Source organism: Sminthopsis crassicaudata, chromosome 1 (genome assembly GCF_048593235.1).
Source record: "Sminthopsis crassicaudata isolate SCR6 chromosome 1, ASM4859323v1, whole genome shotgun sequence".
NCBI lineage: Eukaryota > Metazoa > Chordata > Mammalia > Dasyuromorphia > Dasyuridae > Sminthopsis > Sminthopsis crassicaudata.
In genome coordinates this window covers 468991175-469008530 of record NC_133617.1, presented here as the reverse complement: position 1 = coordinate 469008530, position 17356 = coordinate 468991175, and the positions used below count along the sequence as shown (strand labels likewise).

The following is a 17356-nucleotide window of genomic DNA, read 5'->3' as shown; positions in this document are numbered from 1 at the left end:
TTCTACATGGCTCTTGGTGGAGAACTGAAAGATATACTGGCTTCCCCTCAAGGAAAGAGAGTCCAAGTTTTTATAATCTTTCTGAACTGGGTCCCTCAGCTTTGTTTCTCTCCCTCTCCCTAGTTTCTCTATTTAAAGTATTGCCAGGGATTATAGCTCAAGTGCTCCAAAATGAATAAGCTAAAAATGCAAAATCTATTAGCCTTAATTTGATGTCCATAGATAAGGTAGCAATGAAAATTTATACTCCAATGCCAGAACAAATCTCAAGTGTAGCTGCTTGCCTCTCTATGTAAGAGAACATCTACAATGTCAGAACAAATGCTTCATTCTTTATAGCCTTGTTAACTTCTTAAACTTGACCATGCTTCTTCTAGACGTAGCCTATACATGTTCAGTAAAGAAGGACTTGAACATTTCTCTTTGAGTACAAAATCTGGCCCAGCTATCACATGTGGTAGAATCCTCTTTTCTGGGTTTTCTTGACAGACAAAAGTTCAGGGAAAGATAACACAGCATGGTAAAGTTTAAAAAAGAAAAGGCACACTAAGCAAAATATGGGACATTACAGAGCCTTTTATTTAAAAAGGAGTTTATTATTTCAACCAAATTGTAAACATAATCTGCTTACTGGAGACCTGTCTTAGAATGTTAGAGCTAGAAGGAATCTTAGACATCATCTAGTCCAAACAGATATGGAACCTGAAGCCCAAACAATTAAATTAGTAATAGAGAAAAAATAAAGACAGGTCTCCAAACTTGTTTTCTTCCCAAGTTCAACACACTGCTTTTCTGCAGTGTGGACACTGTGAAAAGAGAAGTTGTGAGGGTAGTTCCAGCAAGGAATTTGGTTTATTTGTTACCAAAGATAAACTAAAATTGATGTGGGTGATATTTTACGTTGCTCTTTCTACTTTCTTACTTTCAAAGAATTATTTATACAGGAAATTCCTTGAAGACTTGGTATTATGGTTTTATTCATCTTGTATTTCCCACAATATATACATAATAATCAAAATAATACATGCTGTTGAATGAGGTTAATTGAGTAGATTTGATTCCCCAGAAGAATTCACTTGCTAAATCTATTACAAAGGCACAGAAGAATTAATGCATTTCTAAACATGTCACAAGTCTGTAACAATCCAGGTATAAGGTATGTTTTTGTTAATGATTTAGGCTGCAAGTACTAAAGAGCAACTTTGTCCTATGTGTTAGATTTTAAGAAGATTCTCAAATTTTAAGAGAATTGTCAAAAATTCTCAAGTTGCCAGTGCATAATTTTAATATAATTAGTGCCATAAAGAGATTCAGATTGCTCTTCAATCAAAAAACTGTTAGTGAAAGTCCAGAGACCAGGTAATACTCACAGTAATCACAGGTTGTTGTTTTACTTTATACCCTTCTGGAAAGGGAGGCTGCTCAGCTTCATATTCTAAAAAGGGAAAACATAACAGCAAAGCCCAAATATGTTTTGGCAAAAGTTTTCATACTTTAATGCCATTTGCGAAGTTATTTTCAAACTTTATTTGTTGATTTTTAAAAAATGATAAAACCTATCTAACACCAAATTTAGCTTAATTAAAGCTATTTTCAATTTACTCTCAAAAATCTTTTGATCTTTAGGGATAGTGAGGAGGAGTGACAGTGCAGGCAGGAATGTGTGCTGAAGATGGGCATGGGGAGAAATGGGAAGTAAAGCTGGCTGGAAAGCTATGCTCTTCTCCCTTCTGAATGGGAATGTGCAGACAACAAAGGGAGTCTGGAGGATGATAGACTCTGAGATGATTAAGAAGAAAGCTATCACTTTCTACTTAAGTACTGGGTAATCAGAGACTCAAAGAATGAACCTCAACTTAAATATATATAAATATAAATTCTTAAATACATACAAATATAAATTCTATTACTTTCTTATATGGCTATCCTCAATACATAACAGTGCCTGGTTTATAAGAGGCATTTAATAAATACTTGATGATTTATTGATAGGATCATCTATATTATCTTACAGATAAGGAAACTGAGGCCCATAGATGTTAAAGAACTTGCTAAGGGTCACATAGCCAGTTAACAGTAGAACCTGGACTAGAAATCAGGTCTCCAGATTTCCATTCCTTGAAACACATAACCTTCAAAACATGCAGTGCCATGATACTTGTCATTCAGGACATAAATGATTTAGCTAAAATGCAAGCCCTCCCTTAGTGCATTTACATTAGTCAAGTTGTTTAGTCATTCAACCTTTCTAACTGACTCCTTGTAATACTAGTGTGATATAAAAAAGAATAATGATAAAAAAGAACAAAATAATACATAATAAGTACATAAAAGAAGGGCAAAAGGGCTCATGTGAGCTCTGAGAAAATACAGAATAATCCTGCATACTTTTTTAGACATGAACAATATATGAATTTCTTTTGTTTGACTATATTTATTTGTTACAAATTGTTATTCTCAGGGGAGATAGTAAGGACAGAGAATGGATAGATATTAATAGTAATAAAAAAAGAAGCTTCAATGAAATATGAAAAATATGCAAGGGAACAGAAGAAAATTTAAAACGGAAACCAGCCAAACAGGGCTGTTTTGATATTATCACTTTGAAAATCATACACATTTTTTTTTAAACCAAATGTAATAGGAGCAAAGTTTCGCATACGATCTTCTTTTTATGTTCTTTATATATATATATATATATATATATATATATATATATATATATATATTCATGTTTGTTAAATTCATTAAAAAAAAAAAAAGAACCATACTGATTCCTAGATTCAGAAAAGGCTTCATGGAAGAAGTAGCATTGATGGGTATAAGTTCATTTCAATTTAGTCCAATTCAACAATCATTTATGAAATGTTTACTATATGTGAAATACTGTGCTGGATATTGGGTGTATTAAAAAACAAAAAACAAAAACACAAAGAAACCACTGTCCCTGCAATTAAAGAGTTTATAATCCAATGATGTTACAAATCCTTGATGTAATAAAATACTATTGAGAAAAAATATTTAGAGAGAGAGGAGATAGCTTATGTGAATCAATAGAAATTAGTAAATAGAACCAAAAAAAACTATCTATTATATATATATATATATATATATATATATATATATATATATATATATGACTACAACATGTAAAGAAAAACAATTTTGAAAAATTTAAAGACACTAATGGATACAATAACCACAACTTCAAAGGATTAATAAGTCATATTCCTAATGAAATTATGGATTAAATATGCAGAATAATAGAAATAATAAGCATAAATTCTATGGAAAGATTTGTTTTGCTTGACTATTCTATTTATCACAAAGGAGACTCTTGTTGCTGCTACTGCTGCTGGTTGTAAAGTTTTAACCAAGGGGGGAAAGATTTGGAAGAATAAATAGAAGTAAGAAAGATGCTTAAAAAAAAAAAAGGGAACAAAAATATAATTGAAGTATTTTTTTAAAAACACACAGAGAAGTATGAAGTGTAGAGGGACATAAAGCAAAATAGCACATATCTAAAATTAACATGGTGAAATGTATTACACATTTTTTTAAAAAAAAAACAAGCTAGAATATTCACAATTTCATACATAATTCTTCTTTCCATATGAATTGTTTATGTTAATTAATGCTTGTCAAGTAAAAAAATTTTTTAAATTAATTTATTTTTTAAAGAGTAATGAAAAGCAAAAGACTTGAGTTCTAGCTAGGTTCTGCCATTAACTTACTGAATGACCTTGGTCAAGTCTCTTAACACAAAGAGAGCAAATTATAACGAATGGAGGAACAATGTCTATCTTGAAGAATCAGGAAATGTAGCAGTGAAATGGTATCTCCAGAACTGGGCACTGATGGAATATAAACTTATTTCACGAATGAGGGATGTTAACAAAGGGACAGAACCAAGTGAAGGTGATATGGGATCAGGAAATAGTCCAAAACTAGCTAGTGTGTACAATGAATAAATAAAATCATTTTGGAAAGGCAAATTGGAGTCATGTTATAGTGGGACTTGAAAACCAGGCTAAGGTATTGTAAGGGTCAGAGGAAGAGGAGGAGTCACAACTCAGTGCAGTCAGGAAGTAAACAGAGGCTTTGAAGCCCGGAGATCCCCAGAAGTAAGTCAGCTGTGAACTAGTAGGGACCACCTTGTAAGCAGGAACTCTGGTCTCATTGAGATCTGCTTCACTAATGGGAATGTCTCCTTCTCTGATTGGCTGTGCGTGTGACCTCATACCCTCTATTTAAGCTGTAAGGAGGAGGAAGTCACTCTCTTTGACCTGGTGTTCACTTGGGAGTAAGCAGGAGGTCAGGGGCAGCATGTGAACACATGAATAAAAGACTTGGAGCTTGCACATGGCTGTTCTCTAGAGCAGTACTGATATTTAAACTACTGTTCTTATGAAACAGTGGCCAGAGTTCTTTAAAGACCTCAGACAGAGGTGAGCTTGGTAAAACTGGTTTAAGCACTGCAAAAGACAGTGACCGGAGATTTCTCTGAGGGCCTGGGAATTAGGAGAAACTGGCAGCAGTGAATGCAGAGTGGTACTAGGGTGTTTACAAATGAAGTGAATGCCCGCAGGCAAGCATTTACAAAGTATCTATATTATTCAGTAGGCAACACATACAACTACAAGTTTTTGCAAGACAGTGCATGGTGAGACCAATGCATGAAGAAGTTTAGATTATCAATGATTATAACGAATAAGCAGGAGCAAGATGGAAGGCTGAAGGACCAGGTTGAAAGCAATTACAATAGTGTAAGTGAAAGGCCTGAAGTAAAGCAGTGACAATGAAAGCAACAAGATAATATCATCAATAGAAATAAGGAAATTAGGCAGAAGATTGATAGGATTATGGACTTTATATGATAGGTTATTAGGATCATGGATTTATAAGCACCTAGTCCAAAACCTTCATCTTATTGATGAAAAAACTGAGAGTAGCAGAGCCAAGATTTGAATAGAGTTCCTCTGAATCAAACATTAGCATAATTTCCACTTCACCAACTTTAGAAGGGAAATAATGACTCTAACTTGAGACTTACTGAACTTGATATGTCAATGGAGCAATCAGATAGTTGCATGATTAGAGATAAGTGAGAGGTCAGAGTTAGAGATACAGATTTTGGAGTTATTCTTAGAGTTGAAAGTATAAAAAGAAAATTTGCCAAAGAAGAAAGCAAAGGGAATATAGGCCTATAGCAATGCTTTAGTATAACTTAGTTTAGTATAACTTAAGGTTGACCTTAAAGAATAAATAAGGAATCCTCAGCTATGTTTTTTCACAGTGATCTTTGATTGTCACTATCAGATAAAATACTGGGCTGAATGGATCATTAGTCTGACCAAAGATGGTATACTTCATATAAATGATGAAGAAATCAGCGTTCTAGAAAATTTAGCCTGTTGCATTTTTTATTCTTCATGTTGTACATTTTTTGGCTACTCCATAATGAGTGCTTGAAATTTTATCTTGTTCAAAGCCCTGTGTGTGTGTGTGTGTGTGTGTGTGTGTGTGTGTGTGTGTGTAATTTTGTAAAGAGTTTTCAGAATAGTCCCACTTGCAAATTAATTGCATCTATCTAAACTTTTACCAGTAAGAACTTTTTCTACCTAAATAATGAAGGGGTTTATGTAAATGAATTGGCTCCTAATTTTCTATTATGTACCCTTGTCTTATATTTGGCATCCAGAACCCAAAAGCTACATCTGTGCTTAATGAAAATAAAATGATTCTGTTTTCTTAAAATAAAAGAAAAATATTTTCCTCAATTTCCTTATCTGCAAAATAAGTTGTAGAAGAAAATGTCAAACCACACAAGTATCTCTGCCAAGAAAATCCCAAATGGGCTCACAAAGAGTTAGACCTGACTAAATAACAATGAATATCCTAGATATCACGTGTCCTAGGATCAAAACTTTTAAGAAAGGAAGCCCTGCAGTAATAATGAAGGAAAGTAGGTTCAAGAATAAAAAGTCTAAAAGGCACAGTAGATGAGCCTGACCCTGGAATCAGAGAACCTGAGTTCAAATCTGACCTCAGATATTTAATACTTCACACTTCCTAGCTGTGTGACTCTAGATAAGTCATATAATCCCAATTGCCTCGTTAAAAATAAAAATAATAATAATAATAAGTTTGAGTCAACAGAGAATATGGTTACATAAAAGAATCAGATCCGGCTGAAAAGATAAGAACAGATTTTGAAGAGCCTAGGTAAACTAAGAAAGCAGTCTTTCTTAAAATCAAATCGGCTTTGAATTCAGGAGGACCCGAGTTCAAATCTGGTCTCAGATACTTAATACTTTCTAGCTGTGTGACCCTGGGCAAGTCATTTAACCCCAGCCTCAGGGGAAAAAAAAAATTCTTAAAAAAATCAAATGTTAATTTTGAAAGCAGCAGTAATTTATTATCAGCATTAGATATTCAATTTTAATGTAGAAGATTTCAAAAGAAACCCTTCATTCAAATCCCTAAAAGTACTTCTTGGCATATTCCCCAAATCTTTTTTTCATATTGTCTCATAGTCTCTTTATAGTATATAAATTCCAGATAAATAATTGACCTTATTTTAATATATCTTGTAAATTTTGAATACGACATGAACAAATTGGCCATTTTAAAGGTCAAGAAGTATGGCATGATCTTCTAATTTGCAAGTTTTTCCTCATAAATTACATTATAGAATATCATTATGAATAAATTTGTCATATTATTTGATCCAGTCTATGATATTAACATAGTATCAAAAATAGTGGAAACATATTAGTAAATTATGTGGGTAATGAGTGAAAATCCCTCTCATTATTATTGGGAAAGTCATGTAATGGCTAGAAGTAATATGAATTTTAAGAAAAATTAAGATACTTTGCCCTCAATATATGTCAATGCTTTTGCTCTTTTACTTCTAGAAATTATAGTTCTCCAAAATGATTTATATAGAAAGTGACAGCAAAGTAAAATAAGTAGCATAGACTTAAATTATAGGATTATTGATATGTGCTAGAAAGTCATTTGGTCTAATCCCATTTTACAAATGAGGAAACTGAGACCCATAAAAGCTTACTAGCTTTTCCAAATTCATATTTGTAGATATAATATTTGACTCAGCTCTTTTGATTTTCAGAACTTGTGAAATGGGGATGATTATTTTCTTTTTTACTAATAATTAACTAGGCAAAAGGGCTAAATAATTTCCCCAAGGAAATGAGTGAAAACTGTTTGCACTTTTGTTTTTCTTCCCAGGTTATTTTTACCTTCTAAATCCAATTCTTCCTGTGCAACAAGTGAACTGTTTGGTTCTACACATATATATTGTATCTAGGATATACTATAACATAATTAACATGTATAAGACTGCCTGCTATCTAGGGGAGGGGGTGGAGGGAAGGAAGGGAAAAGTCAGAACAGAAGTGAGTGCAAGTAATAATGTTGTAAAAAATTACCCAGGCATATGTTCTGTCAATAAAAAGTTATAATTTAAAAAAAAAGAATAGTAGAATAGACCTTCTTTACTCATATAAAAGGGAAAAAAATTAATTTCCCCAAGGACAGATATTTTTAGAGAAGTATGCACAATAAATAAGTAGTAGCCTAAAAAATTTCTAGGGAAAAGAAGGACTCACAGCTTAAAAAAACAATCTCTAAGATGTTTTTAGAAATGTTGAGTATATTTTTAGTGTACTAAAACACTAAAAGAGACAGTAAAATGGAGTGGCCTCCAACTTGGATAGTTTGAATCTTATTACTTAATAGCTGAGTGAATGATGCAATTACTAGCTGAGAGAATGTATGAGTCTCCACTCCTTCATTTATAAAACTGTAATAGCACTCACACTCTAGCCAACTTCATCATTCTCCCACTAGTTTGCAGATTTTTTCATTCATTCATCTATATCATATTCACATATCTCAACACTATCTTATATGGTTAAAAAATGTTTTGTAAAACTAAAAAAAAAAAAAAAAAAAAAGCACCAGGTTATCCCTGTCTGTCTCTCTTTTGTCTCATACACAACACACAAATACACACTCTTTGTTTAGCCCTCTGATTTCAGTAGTGTGAGGAACTTATAATGTAGGAAATATCCCCACTGATAGATAAAGCAATTCATCTGAAAAGCTTAGTCTCAGATTGCTGCCTGGGACATTTCGTGGTTATGGGATTTGTCTATAATGTACATGTCAAAGGAAAGACCTGAGCTCAGATCTTTTTTCTTTTTTAAACTTTTATGTTTTAAATTACATGTAAATAAAAATTTAATTCATTTTTTAAAATTTTAATTTCCAAATTTAAAATTTCAAATTTTCTTCCTATCTCCCAGCATCCCTCCTTGAAAGACAAGCAAACCAATACAGATTGCACATGTATAGGGCAGTGAGATGATACAGTGGATAGTGTGTTGAGCCTAGAATCAAGAAGACTCATCTCACCATGTTCAAATCGGGCCTGAGACACTAAACTAGCTCTGTGACCTTCCTACAAAACCAGCTCCTAGTTTTACTTATTATTTTTAATGATTTCTTTCCTTTCAATTTTATTAATCTCTCATTTGATTTTCAGGATTTCCAATTGCTGTTTAATTGGGGATTTTTAATTTATTCTTTTTCTATCTTTCTTTTTTAATTGCATGCCCACTTCATTGATCTGCTTGAAAGAAAATAATAATATGTTGGTATATTTTTAATTATTTATTAATTTGTAATTCACACTTTTCTGCCTGTTTCTGTTAAAGTCCAACTCCTAAATAAGCCAGACTCTAAAAGGTAGGACTCAATAAAGAGATTGCTCCTAATTCTCAATGCCCAACTTTATAAGGACCTCTACACAATTGGGAGACCTATTTTCTGTTTAAAATATAAACAGAATCCAGTCTGGGCCCTTCCACCCCATCACCCAGCCCAGACTTGAAACCCTCCATTAGAGTTGAGGGAAACCCATCTCCAGAAGAAAACTAACCAGAGAGGTCTGGATGGAAATGGTTTCCCTTATCAAAATGCCTTGAGGCTATTAAGTTTCTTGATTTAGCCATATTTGCAGCAAGAGGAGCTGAAGACTTTTAGCTCATCTCATTAAATGTCTACCAATCAAGGGTGAGTTTTACTAGTCAGAGGAATTCCCTTTCAGAAAGGGATTTAAGGCATTTCAGGGTCTCTTCTGGTGTCTAGTTACTGAGAAAAGCTACTGACCATCGATTTCTTAATTATTTATTAGCCTAATTAACAAATTTTTTATTAATTACCCCAGAACTCTGTCTCTTGGGGGTTTTTATTCATCACAGTTCTTTTTGTTATTATTATTATTGTTACTGTATTGTTATTGATGTAAGCATTTAAAAATATAAATTTTCACAAATTTAGGCTAAATCCCCTAAATTTTGGCCTATTGTCTCACTGAAATTCTCCTGTCATTCTCTTTTATAAAACTGTTTCTATGATTTGTTCTTTTATCCACTCATTCTTTAGGATTAGATAATTTAATTACCAAGTAATTTTTAACCTATGTTTCCATGGCTCTTCATTGAATGTAAGTTTTACTGCATTATGATTTGAAAAGGATGCATTTAATATGGCTGCTTTTCTTAATTTTGGCTGTGAGATTTTTATGACCTAATACAAGATCAAATTTTGTATATTACATATATTACTGAGAAAAAAAAAAATATATATATATATATTCCTTTCTGTTTTCATTCAGCTTTCTCCACAGCCCTATTATAACTAATTTTTCTAAAGTACATCTCAATTCTTTTATTGTTTATTTTGTTACCTCCCCCTTCCCCAAAACAGCAAGCAATCCAATATAAATTAAATAAGATCTTCTCCTAGTATAGTTTTACCATCTATTTCCTCCTAAAACTCATTTAGTTTTTGCTTTAACAATCTGGATGCCATACTATTTAATGAATATGTTTAGTATTGCTAGTATTTCACTGTTGATAGCACCTTTTTAGTAAAATAAAGTTTACCTACTTGTTTCTTTTAGACTATTTTTCCTTTTGATTTTTAACACATTTTTTTTTTACATCAGCTGAAGCATAACAGATTATGCTCCAGCCCCTTATTTTTACTCTGTCTGGCTCTATGTTTCAAGTGTGTTTCTTATTAACCACATATTATTAGATTCTGATTTCTAATCTATCTTCCATTTTATGGGTTAGTTCATTCCCATTCCCATTCATACTTATAATTGCAAATTGTGCATTTCCCTCCATTTGATATTTCCCCATTTATCCTTCTTTCTATCTCTGTCTCTGCCTTCCCTGTGTGTCCCTCTTTGTCTCTCTGTCTCTGTTTTTCTCCCTCCTTCTCTACCTCCTCTGTTTTACTTCTGATTAAAACCTATCCCAATCTTCCTTCCCTTCTATCACCCCCTTTTCTCTTATCCCTCTTCCCATCTAATTTCTTATAGGGCAAGATAGATGTCTATACCCAAATGAATAGGTATGTTATTCCCTTTTTGAGCCAACTTCTTTTTTTAATTAAAATTTTTTTCAATAATATTTTATTTTTCCAAATACATGTTAAGATAGTTTTCAACATTCATTTTTGAAAGACTTTTGTGTTGCAAATTTTTCTCCCTTCCTCCCTTTCCTCTTCTCTTCCCAAGACAGCAAACAATCCAATATAGGTTAAATATGTGCAATTATTTTAAACATATTTCCATATTTGCCATGCTGTTCAAGAAAAATCAGACCAAAAGGGAAAAAACCATGAAAAAACAAACAAACAAACAAAAAAGTGAAAATAGTATGCTCTGATTTACATTCAGCCTCTATTCAGTTTTCTCTCTATATTTGGATGTCATTTTACATCCCAAGTCTATTGAAATTGTCTTGAATTACCAGACTGTTGAGAAGAGCTAAGTCCATCACAGTTGATCATCACATAATCTTATTTTTAATGCGTACAATGTTTTCTTGGTTCTGCTCACTTCACTCAGAATTTTGAGTCAATTTCAATTAAGTGTTAACCCAACATCTCCCCTCATGTTCACCTCCGGCTGCTAACTCTTGTGTTATCCTGACAACACTTCCATGATACTTGAATTTTTTCTTTCTGGTCACTTAAAATATGTGAGCTCTGAGAATTTGATTATAATATTCCTGGGAATTTTTATTTTGATATCTCTTTTGGAAAGTGATAGATGAATTCTTTCCATCTTTGTTTTACCCCTAGGTTCTAGGATATGAGGATAATTTTTTTTTTTTTATAAATACTTGAAATATGTTGCCTAGGGGCAGTTAGGTGGTGAGTTTAAATCTGGCCTCAGACACTTAACACTTTCTAGCTGTGTGACCCTGGGCAAGTCACTTAACCCCAATTGCCTGAGGGGGAAAATATGTTGCCTAGGCTCTTTTTTTGACCATGGCTTTTAGATATTCCAATAATTGATAAATTAGCTCTCCTGAATTTATTTTCCAGGTTAATCACTTTTCCAATGAGATGTTTCACATTTTCTTTTATTATTTCATTCTTTTGGCTTTGTTTTATTGTTTCTTGAGATCTCATGAAGTCATTAGTTTTTACCTAGCCAATTCTAATATTTAAGAAATTACTTTCTTCAATGAGCAAAATTTTGTACCTCTTTTTCCATTTGATCAATTCTACTTTTTAAGGAGTTCTCTTCTTTAATGATTTTTTGTATCTCTTTTTCCACTTGGCTAATTCTGCTTTTGAAGGAATTGAAGGAATTCTTCTCTTCAGTGGATTTTTGTGCCTCTTTTACCATCTGGCCAATCCTCTTTTTTTAAGGTGTTATTTTCTTTAGTATTTTTTTGTTCTTCCTTTGCCAATCTGCTGACTCTCTTTTCATAATTTTCTTGCATCACTCTCATTTCTTTCCCCAACTTTTCATCCACTTCTCTTATTTGATTTAAAAAAATATTTTTGAGTTCTGTCAGAATTTTTTTGGGGGGAGGAAGGGTTGTGACCAATTCATTTTTCTTTGAAGTTTTGCAAATATCTCTTTTGAATGTTTTCTTCTGTCTTGATCTTTCCTGTCACCATAGTAACTTTCTGTGATTAAGTTCTTTTATTGTTTGCTCATTTTCCCAAGGTATTTCTTGACTAATAACTTCATGTTAAAATTGGGCTATGGGGGCAAACTAATTAAAGATTGAGCATCAGCCCTGAAGTCAGGAGGACCTGAGTTCAATTCCAATACTGGACAAGTCACTTAATCCTAATGCCTCATAAAAAATAAATAAATAAAAATAAAGTTTCTCTCTGCTCCTAGAAAGAAGGGAGCACTAAACATCTTCTTCTCCCTATGACTCCCTTCACTCCTGTGACCACAAATACTAATGATCTAGTGTATATCAGCTCTGGAACTGCTTATAGGCAATGTGACAGAGTTCTGAATCCAGTGACTATAATCTCCTATAATCTCCTTCTGATCAGTTAGTTACTTGACCTTATCTTCTAGGGGTTGAAAGTTCCCAGAGCTTTAGTTGAGTCTTGAATAAACCTAGGGATTCCAAGATGTAGAGATGAAGAGAGAGATTAATTAAGTCATGAGGGAAAGTAAATGCAAAGGCATAGAGGTGGGAGATGGAACAATAGGTGTGAGGAACAGCAAGGAAATCACTATGGCTGGGCCATAGAAAATATGGAAGAGTGTAATAGACAAGAAGATGGGAAAGTTAATAAGGGCCCAGGCTGTGAAGAGTTTTCAGTGCCAGAAGAATTTATTTTGATTCTATAAAGAATGTGGAGCCACTATACTTTATTGAGTGAGAGAGGGGATGACATGAACAAATCTTTTCTTTTAGAGAATCATTTTGGTGGATATGTGGGAATGGACTAGAGTGGTGAAAGGCTTGAGGCAAGGAAACTAGGAAGCTATTATTATAGTTTTCAAGAAAGATAATGAGAACCTGAAACAAGAAAAGTAAAGCCCAGATTAAGGCACACATAATGGAAGACATATGCTTCTAGTGGTGACTTAAGATCAGATAGGAAGGAGGGCAGAGAGGCAGTACTTAATGCTGATGACTCAAAGAAAGACTCAGATCAAACTATAGGGAAAATGTGATCATAGAAAAATAGCATAATAATCTACAATTCCCTACATATATATATATATATGTTGCAATTGGATACATTCTTTAGCAATCTGTGCTATATTATGCTGCCTCCAGACTCAAAGCAGTTCTCATATATATATATATATGTAGAACAATTTAGGCAACAAAGAAAAAGGAATCAGCACCAGCCAAGCTTAGGATGCAGAAAGAGAAAAAGTTTTCCTTAATATGGAAGTCAATAGACAATTCCATTCACTACTAAACCACAGGGGGAGGGGACCAAGAGAAGGAACAAAAATGGAAAATGTTTTTAAGTGACTTCCATTCCCTGTATTTTCTATCAATGTAGCCTTAATCTTTCCATCCTGTAATATTCTCTCTAAAATGTAATATTCTCTTGTTGGGGTTTTCTTGGGGTTCTCTGGGAGCAGCCTTCGTTTCAATTCAGTAATCAGTAATCACCACACAAGTAGCCAGGAGTTAAAGTCTAAATTCTTTATTGTCTCTTTCCAAGTCTTGTCTCCTTTCCTGCAGCCTGATAGTCCAGATCCTTTATTATCTCCTTCCTTGAGCTGGGTAGCTTTCTGGAGAGCCTTTCAGTTTGACCTTGGTTCCAAGAGCTTGAATTCCCACCTGTCTTCTCTGGCTTCTGAATCTCCCCGGCCAACTCCTGGCTTATGTATGCTCTTATCAAAGATGTGAATCTTGTAGAACTATAGTAAGTACTAAGTATACGTACTGAGCTAGAGAACTGTTAAGCTCCATGCTAAATTAGATAACTATTGTCTCTATCAATTCCACTGACTTAACACCTTGTTTCAAGTTCTGGCCCATAATACCATCCCATTGTTACAATACACTCACTAGGAGGATTGCATGTTATTCTGATCTGTTGCAATTGGATACATTCTTTAGCAATCTGTGCTATATTATGCTGCCTCCAGACTCAAAGCAGTTCTCATAGAGGGTTAGCAAGGTTCAGATCTCCTGGCCCTTCATTCCATGGCTTACTCTAACAACTGTAAGATCTTTTTGTTGGTAATTATTTTCTTCTCCAAAATGTGAGTTGTTAAGAGAAGTATTTTTTTCTTCTGGGCTTCTAGTGCCTGACTCTAAAACTAAGGAACTCTCAAACAAAACATTACCCAGGAAGTAACCCCCAAGACTAGAAACATCCACTCTTAGGATTGCTAATGGAATGCTTAGGACCTTTCTCTGGTGAGGATAAGTACATGCCTGTGTTTGAAGTCTGGCTGGACAGAACAAGGAACAGAATTCTTCAGCTTGCCATGATCTACACATGAAACAGGATAGGGTGTCTTAAAGAGATAGTGTTCTGTTTTTTTCCTTGTCCTGGAAGAAAAGATTTCCTAAGAATAGAGATATGCAAAGGCATGGATAGGCTGCTAACATTCTGTTGCCATTTCGTTTTCACTTTTGAGTTTGTGAAATTTTTGCTGCCAAAGTAGCTACTACCATTGATTAGGTAGCTAAAGTATGTGAACACCACTTAGAAATGAGACAACAGACCAGAGATCTTTGAGTCGATCAAAAAGAACAATAGCTTTTTCCTATCCCCTTTTCAACTTCGCCACAAGGATAATGAGTTCCCTATTCCAAAGCTGATCTCTACTCTTTTCAATTATATTGATAATTTCTCATTAATTAGTACTAATATCAGCCTAATCTAAATAAAAGCTTGATTGAGCAAAACTGCTTCGGTTTGTAAGTTTCTGTGTTGAGGATGAAAAAAAAGGAAAACAGTAGGCAGAATGAGAAAATGGGAACAGAGAACATAGATATTGTGTCTGAACTTTGTCAAAGAGTTCTGGTTTGGGTTTCCTTTTAATGATTTTTATTTTAAATTTTATGTCCTAAAGTGAAGTAAAAACTGAATTCATAGTTTTCCCTCATATGAGAGGTAATTACCATGATTGTGGATGTGGGTTAGGAGAGAGTTGTCAGAGGAATCTGGTGGGAGAAGGAAAGGAGTGACTGGAAAAGACTGGGGAAAACTACATTTCAAGAGTAGGAACCAAAGGAGAAGGAATAAGAACTTCCTCCCATCTTGTAGTATTTCAGACAATATTTGCAGTCTATACGAGTGTCTGATCTATGTTTATGAAAAAAACCCCAGAAAGATAGGACAAAGCAACCAGAAATAAGAAGACTACATTATATTCAAGCATACATATGTTTCTTTTGGAATTATCTATGTCTGCTTTTGGAAGGAAGTAGGTTGAGAGAAAGGTATCCTCTTCTCCAACCTCCCTTGCGGTCAAAAGCCAGCTATCATTATTAAATACTAAAATATTAGGAATAAAGTCTATATGATTAAGTAACTAGAATATTCCCTGGTTAAGAAATAAATAATAATAGAAAAATAATTCAAAGGCTGATAAATATGAAAAATATATAAAGTCTGGAGAGGGTTTTATAAAATAATATTAACCCCCCCAAAAAAATAAACAATATTCAATCAATCTATGATATAAAAGAGAAAAAGTGAATGGAAGAGTGTTCTGGGAAGAAGGTCTGAAAATTCCAAATTCTCCAAATTTCCCCCACAAGACAAAATGGTGCTTCACCAAGAACTAGAGCAGTTAAAAACAAACAAGAATTGGGCAAAATAGAAAAGAATCTGAGACATACCATAAGAAAAAACAGATCTGGAGAACAGAAGAATAAAAAGCATAAGAATAATAGAACTAAGAGAGGATTCTGGGAAAATAGAAAAGTAGGCTGGTAAATTTCAAGCTTTCCAGATTTCCCCCACAAATAGAACAAATTTGCACCTCAGGGTGTACATAGACTGGCAAAAAATCAAGATGACTTGGGGCAGAACAGGGGTTCTCCTGGTACAACCCAAGAAGATCTTAAAACCAACTGGGATTAACCCATGTGAAGTGCAACCACCTCCTTCCTGGCTAGCTCAGCAGAAATGCCTAGTAAAGAACCCTGGGACTAGCTAGGTAAGCCTCAGCAGGAATCATAGAGACTTTTACCACCCAGACTGTCTGTGGAGTCAGGGTTTGAATCTGGAAAGACTGAGAAAACCTGGGCTGACTGGGAACAATAAGCCCAGATGTGCTGCTGAGATTGCCCTGGGTAAGAAGGAACCAGTAATTAGTGAGTATAGAAGCAACAGAGCAGGGATGATGTTAGCTACCAGCACCTGTAGGACCAGAGAGCTCTTGATTTGGGGTTCCACATCAGAGGAAAGAGTTGAAGGAAAGATTGAGGCAACATCCCCCCAAATCCAAAATTAGAGATGCTTACACTAATATCGCTTATTTTAAAAAAAAGAACCTCACTATAGAAATTTACTATGGGAATAGAGAATACTAGGGTTCATCTTCAGAGGAGGACAATGAAGTAAAAAAAAAGTTTCTACCCCAAAGAGTAATGTGAAATGGCTCCCTGACTAGAGAGAATTTATAGAAGAACTCAAAAAAGAACTTAAAAATCAAATGAGAGACATTGAGGGAAAACTAAAACTAAAATTAAAACCATCCAAGAAAAACATGATTATGAAAAAAAAAAGAGAGAGAGAGAGAGATAGAGTATCAAAGATGAAAATAATTCTTTGAAAATCAGAATCAGGCAAGTGAAACTGTAAGAGACCAAGAAATAACAAAACAAATCATAAAAAATGAGAAAATAGAACAGAATATGAAACATCTTATAGGAAAAACAACAGATCAAGAAGAGAAAATATAAGAATAATTGGTCTGCCTGAAAGTTGTGATCAAAAAAAGAATCTTGACATAATAATGCAGAAAATAATCCAAGAAAATTGTCTTGGATAAAACATGAGGGAAAAGTAGAAATAGAAAAAAATCCACCTATTACTGCCTCAACAAGATTCTTTGTGCTAAATACATAGGAATATTATTACCAAATTTCAAAAATCCCTGATTAAAGAGAAAATTTTGTCAGAAACAAGAAAAAAAAAATTCAAATATGGTGAAGTTACAATTAGAATTGTACAGGACTTAGCAGCAGCTACAATAAAAGACAGCAGGTTCTGGAATCATATCTATTGACAATCAAAAGAACTAAGACTGCAGCTAAAAATATCATATCCAGCAAAATTATCTATAATATGGAATGAGAAAAAAAATGGACATTCAATGAACTTGAAGATCTTCAGGACTTTCTCTCAATGGGATGTGTATACTATATTTTTAAGATTCACATCAACAATAGTGTAACTCAAAAGAAAGACTGGCAGAGTTAGGTAAAAATAGTAATTATGCTATACAAATGAGATGCTAAGGAAGAATAGACACAGTAGGAGGGAGGAGAAGGGCTCGTAG

At 33.8% G+C, this 17356-nt stretch overlaps 1 protein-coding gene across 2 annotated transcripts in view; it reads right to left on the bottom strand.

Moving 5' to 3' along the window:
- Positions 1 to 17356, bottom strand: part of IQCK (IQ motif containing K) — a 134954-nt gene that overhangs the window by 111026 nt on the left and 6572 nt on the right. For both annotated transcript variants that reach the window (XM_074280936.1, XM_074280937.1), the window contains exon 2: positions 1371 to 1435. In XM_074280936.1, coding sequence (XP_074137037.1) covers positions 1371 to 1435 — 65 coding nt within the window. The remainder of the gene's footprint in view (positions 1 to 1370; positions 1436 to 17356) is intronic.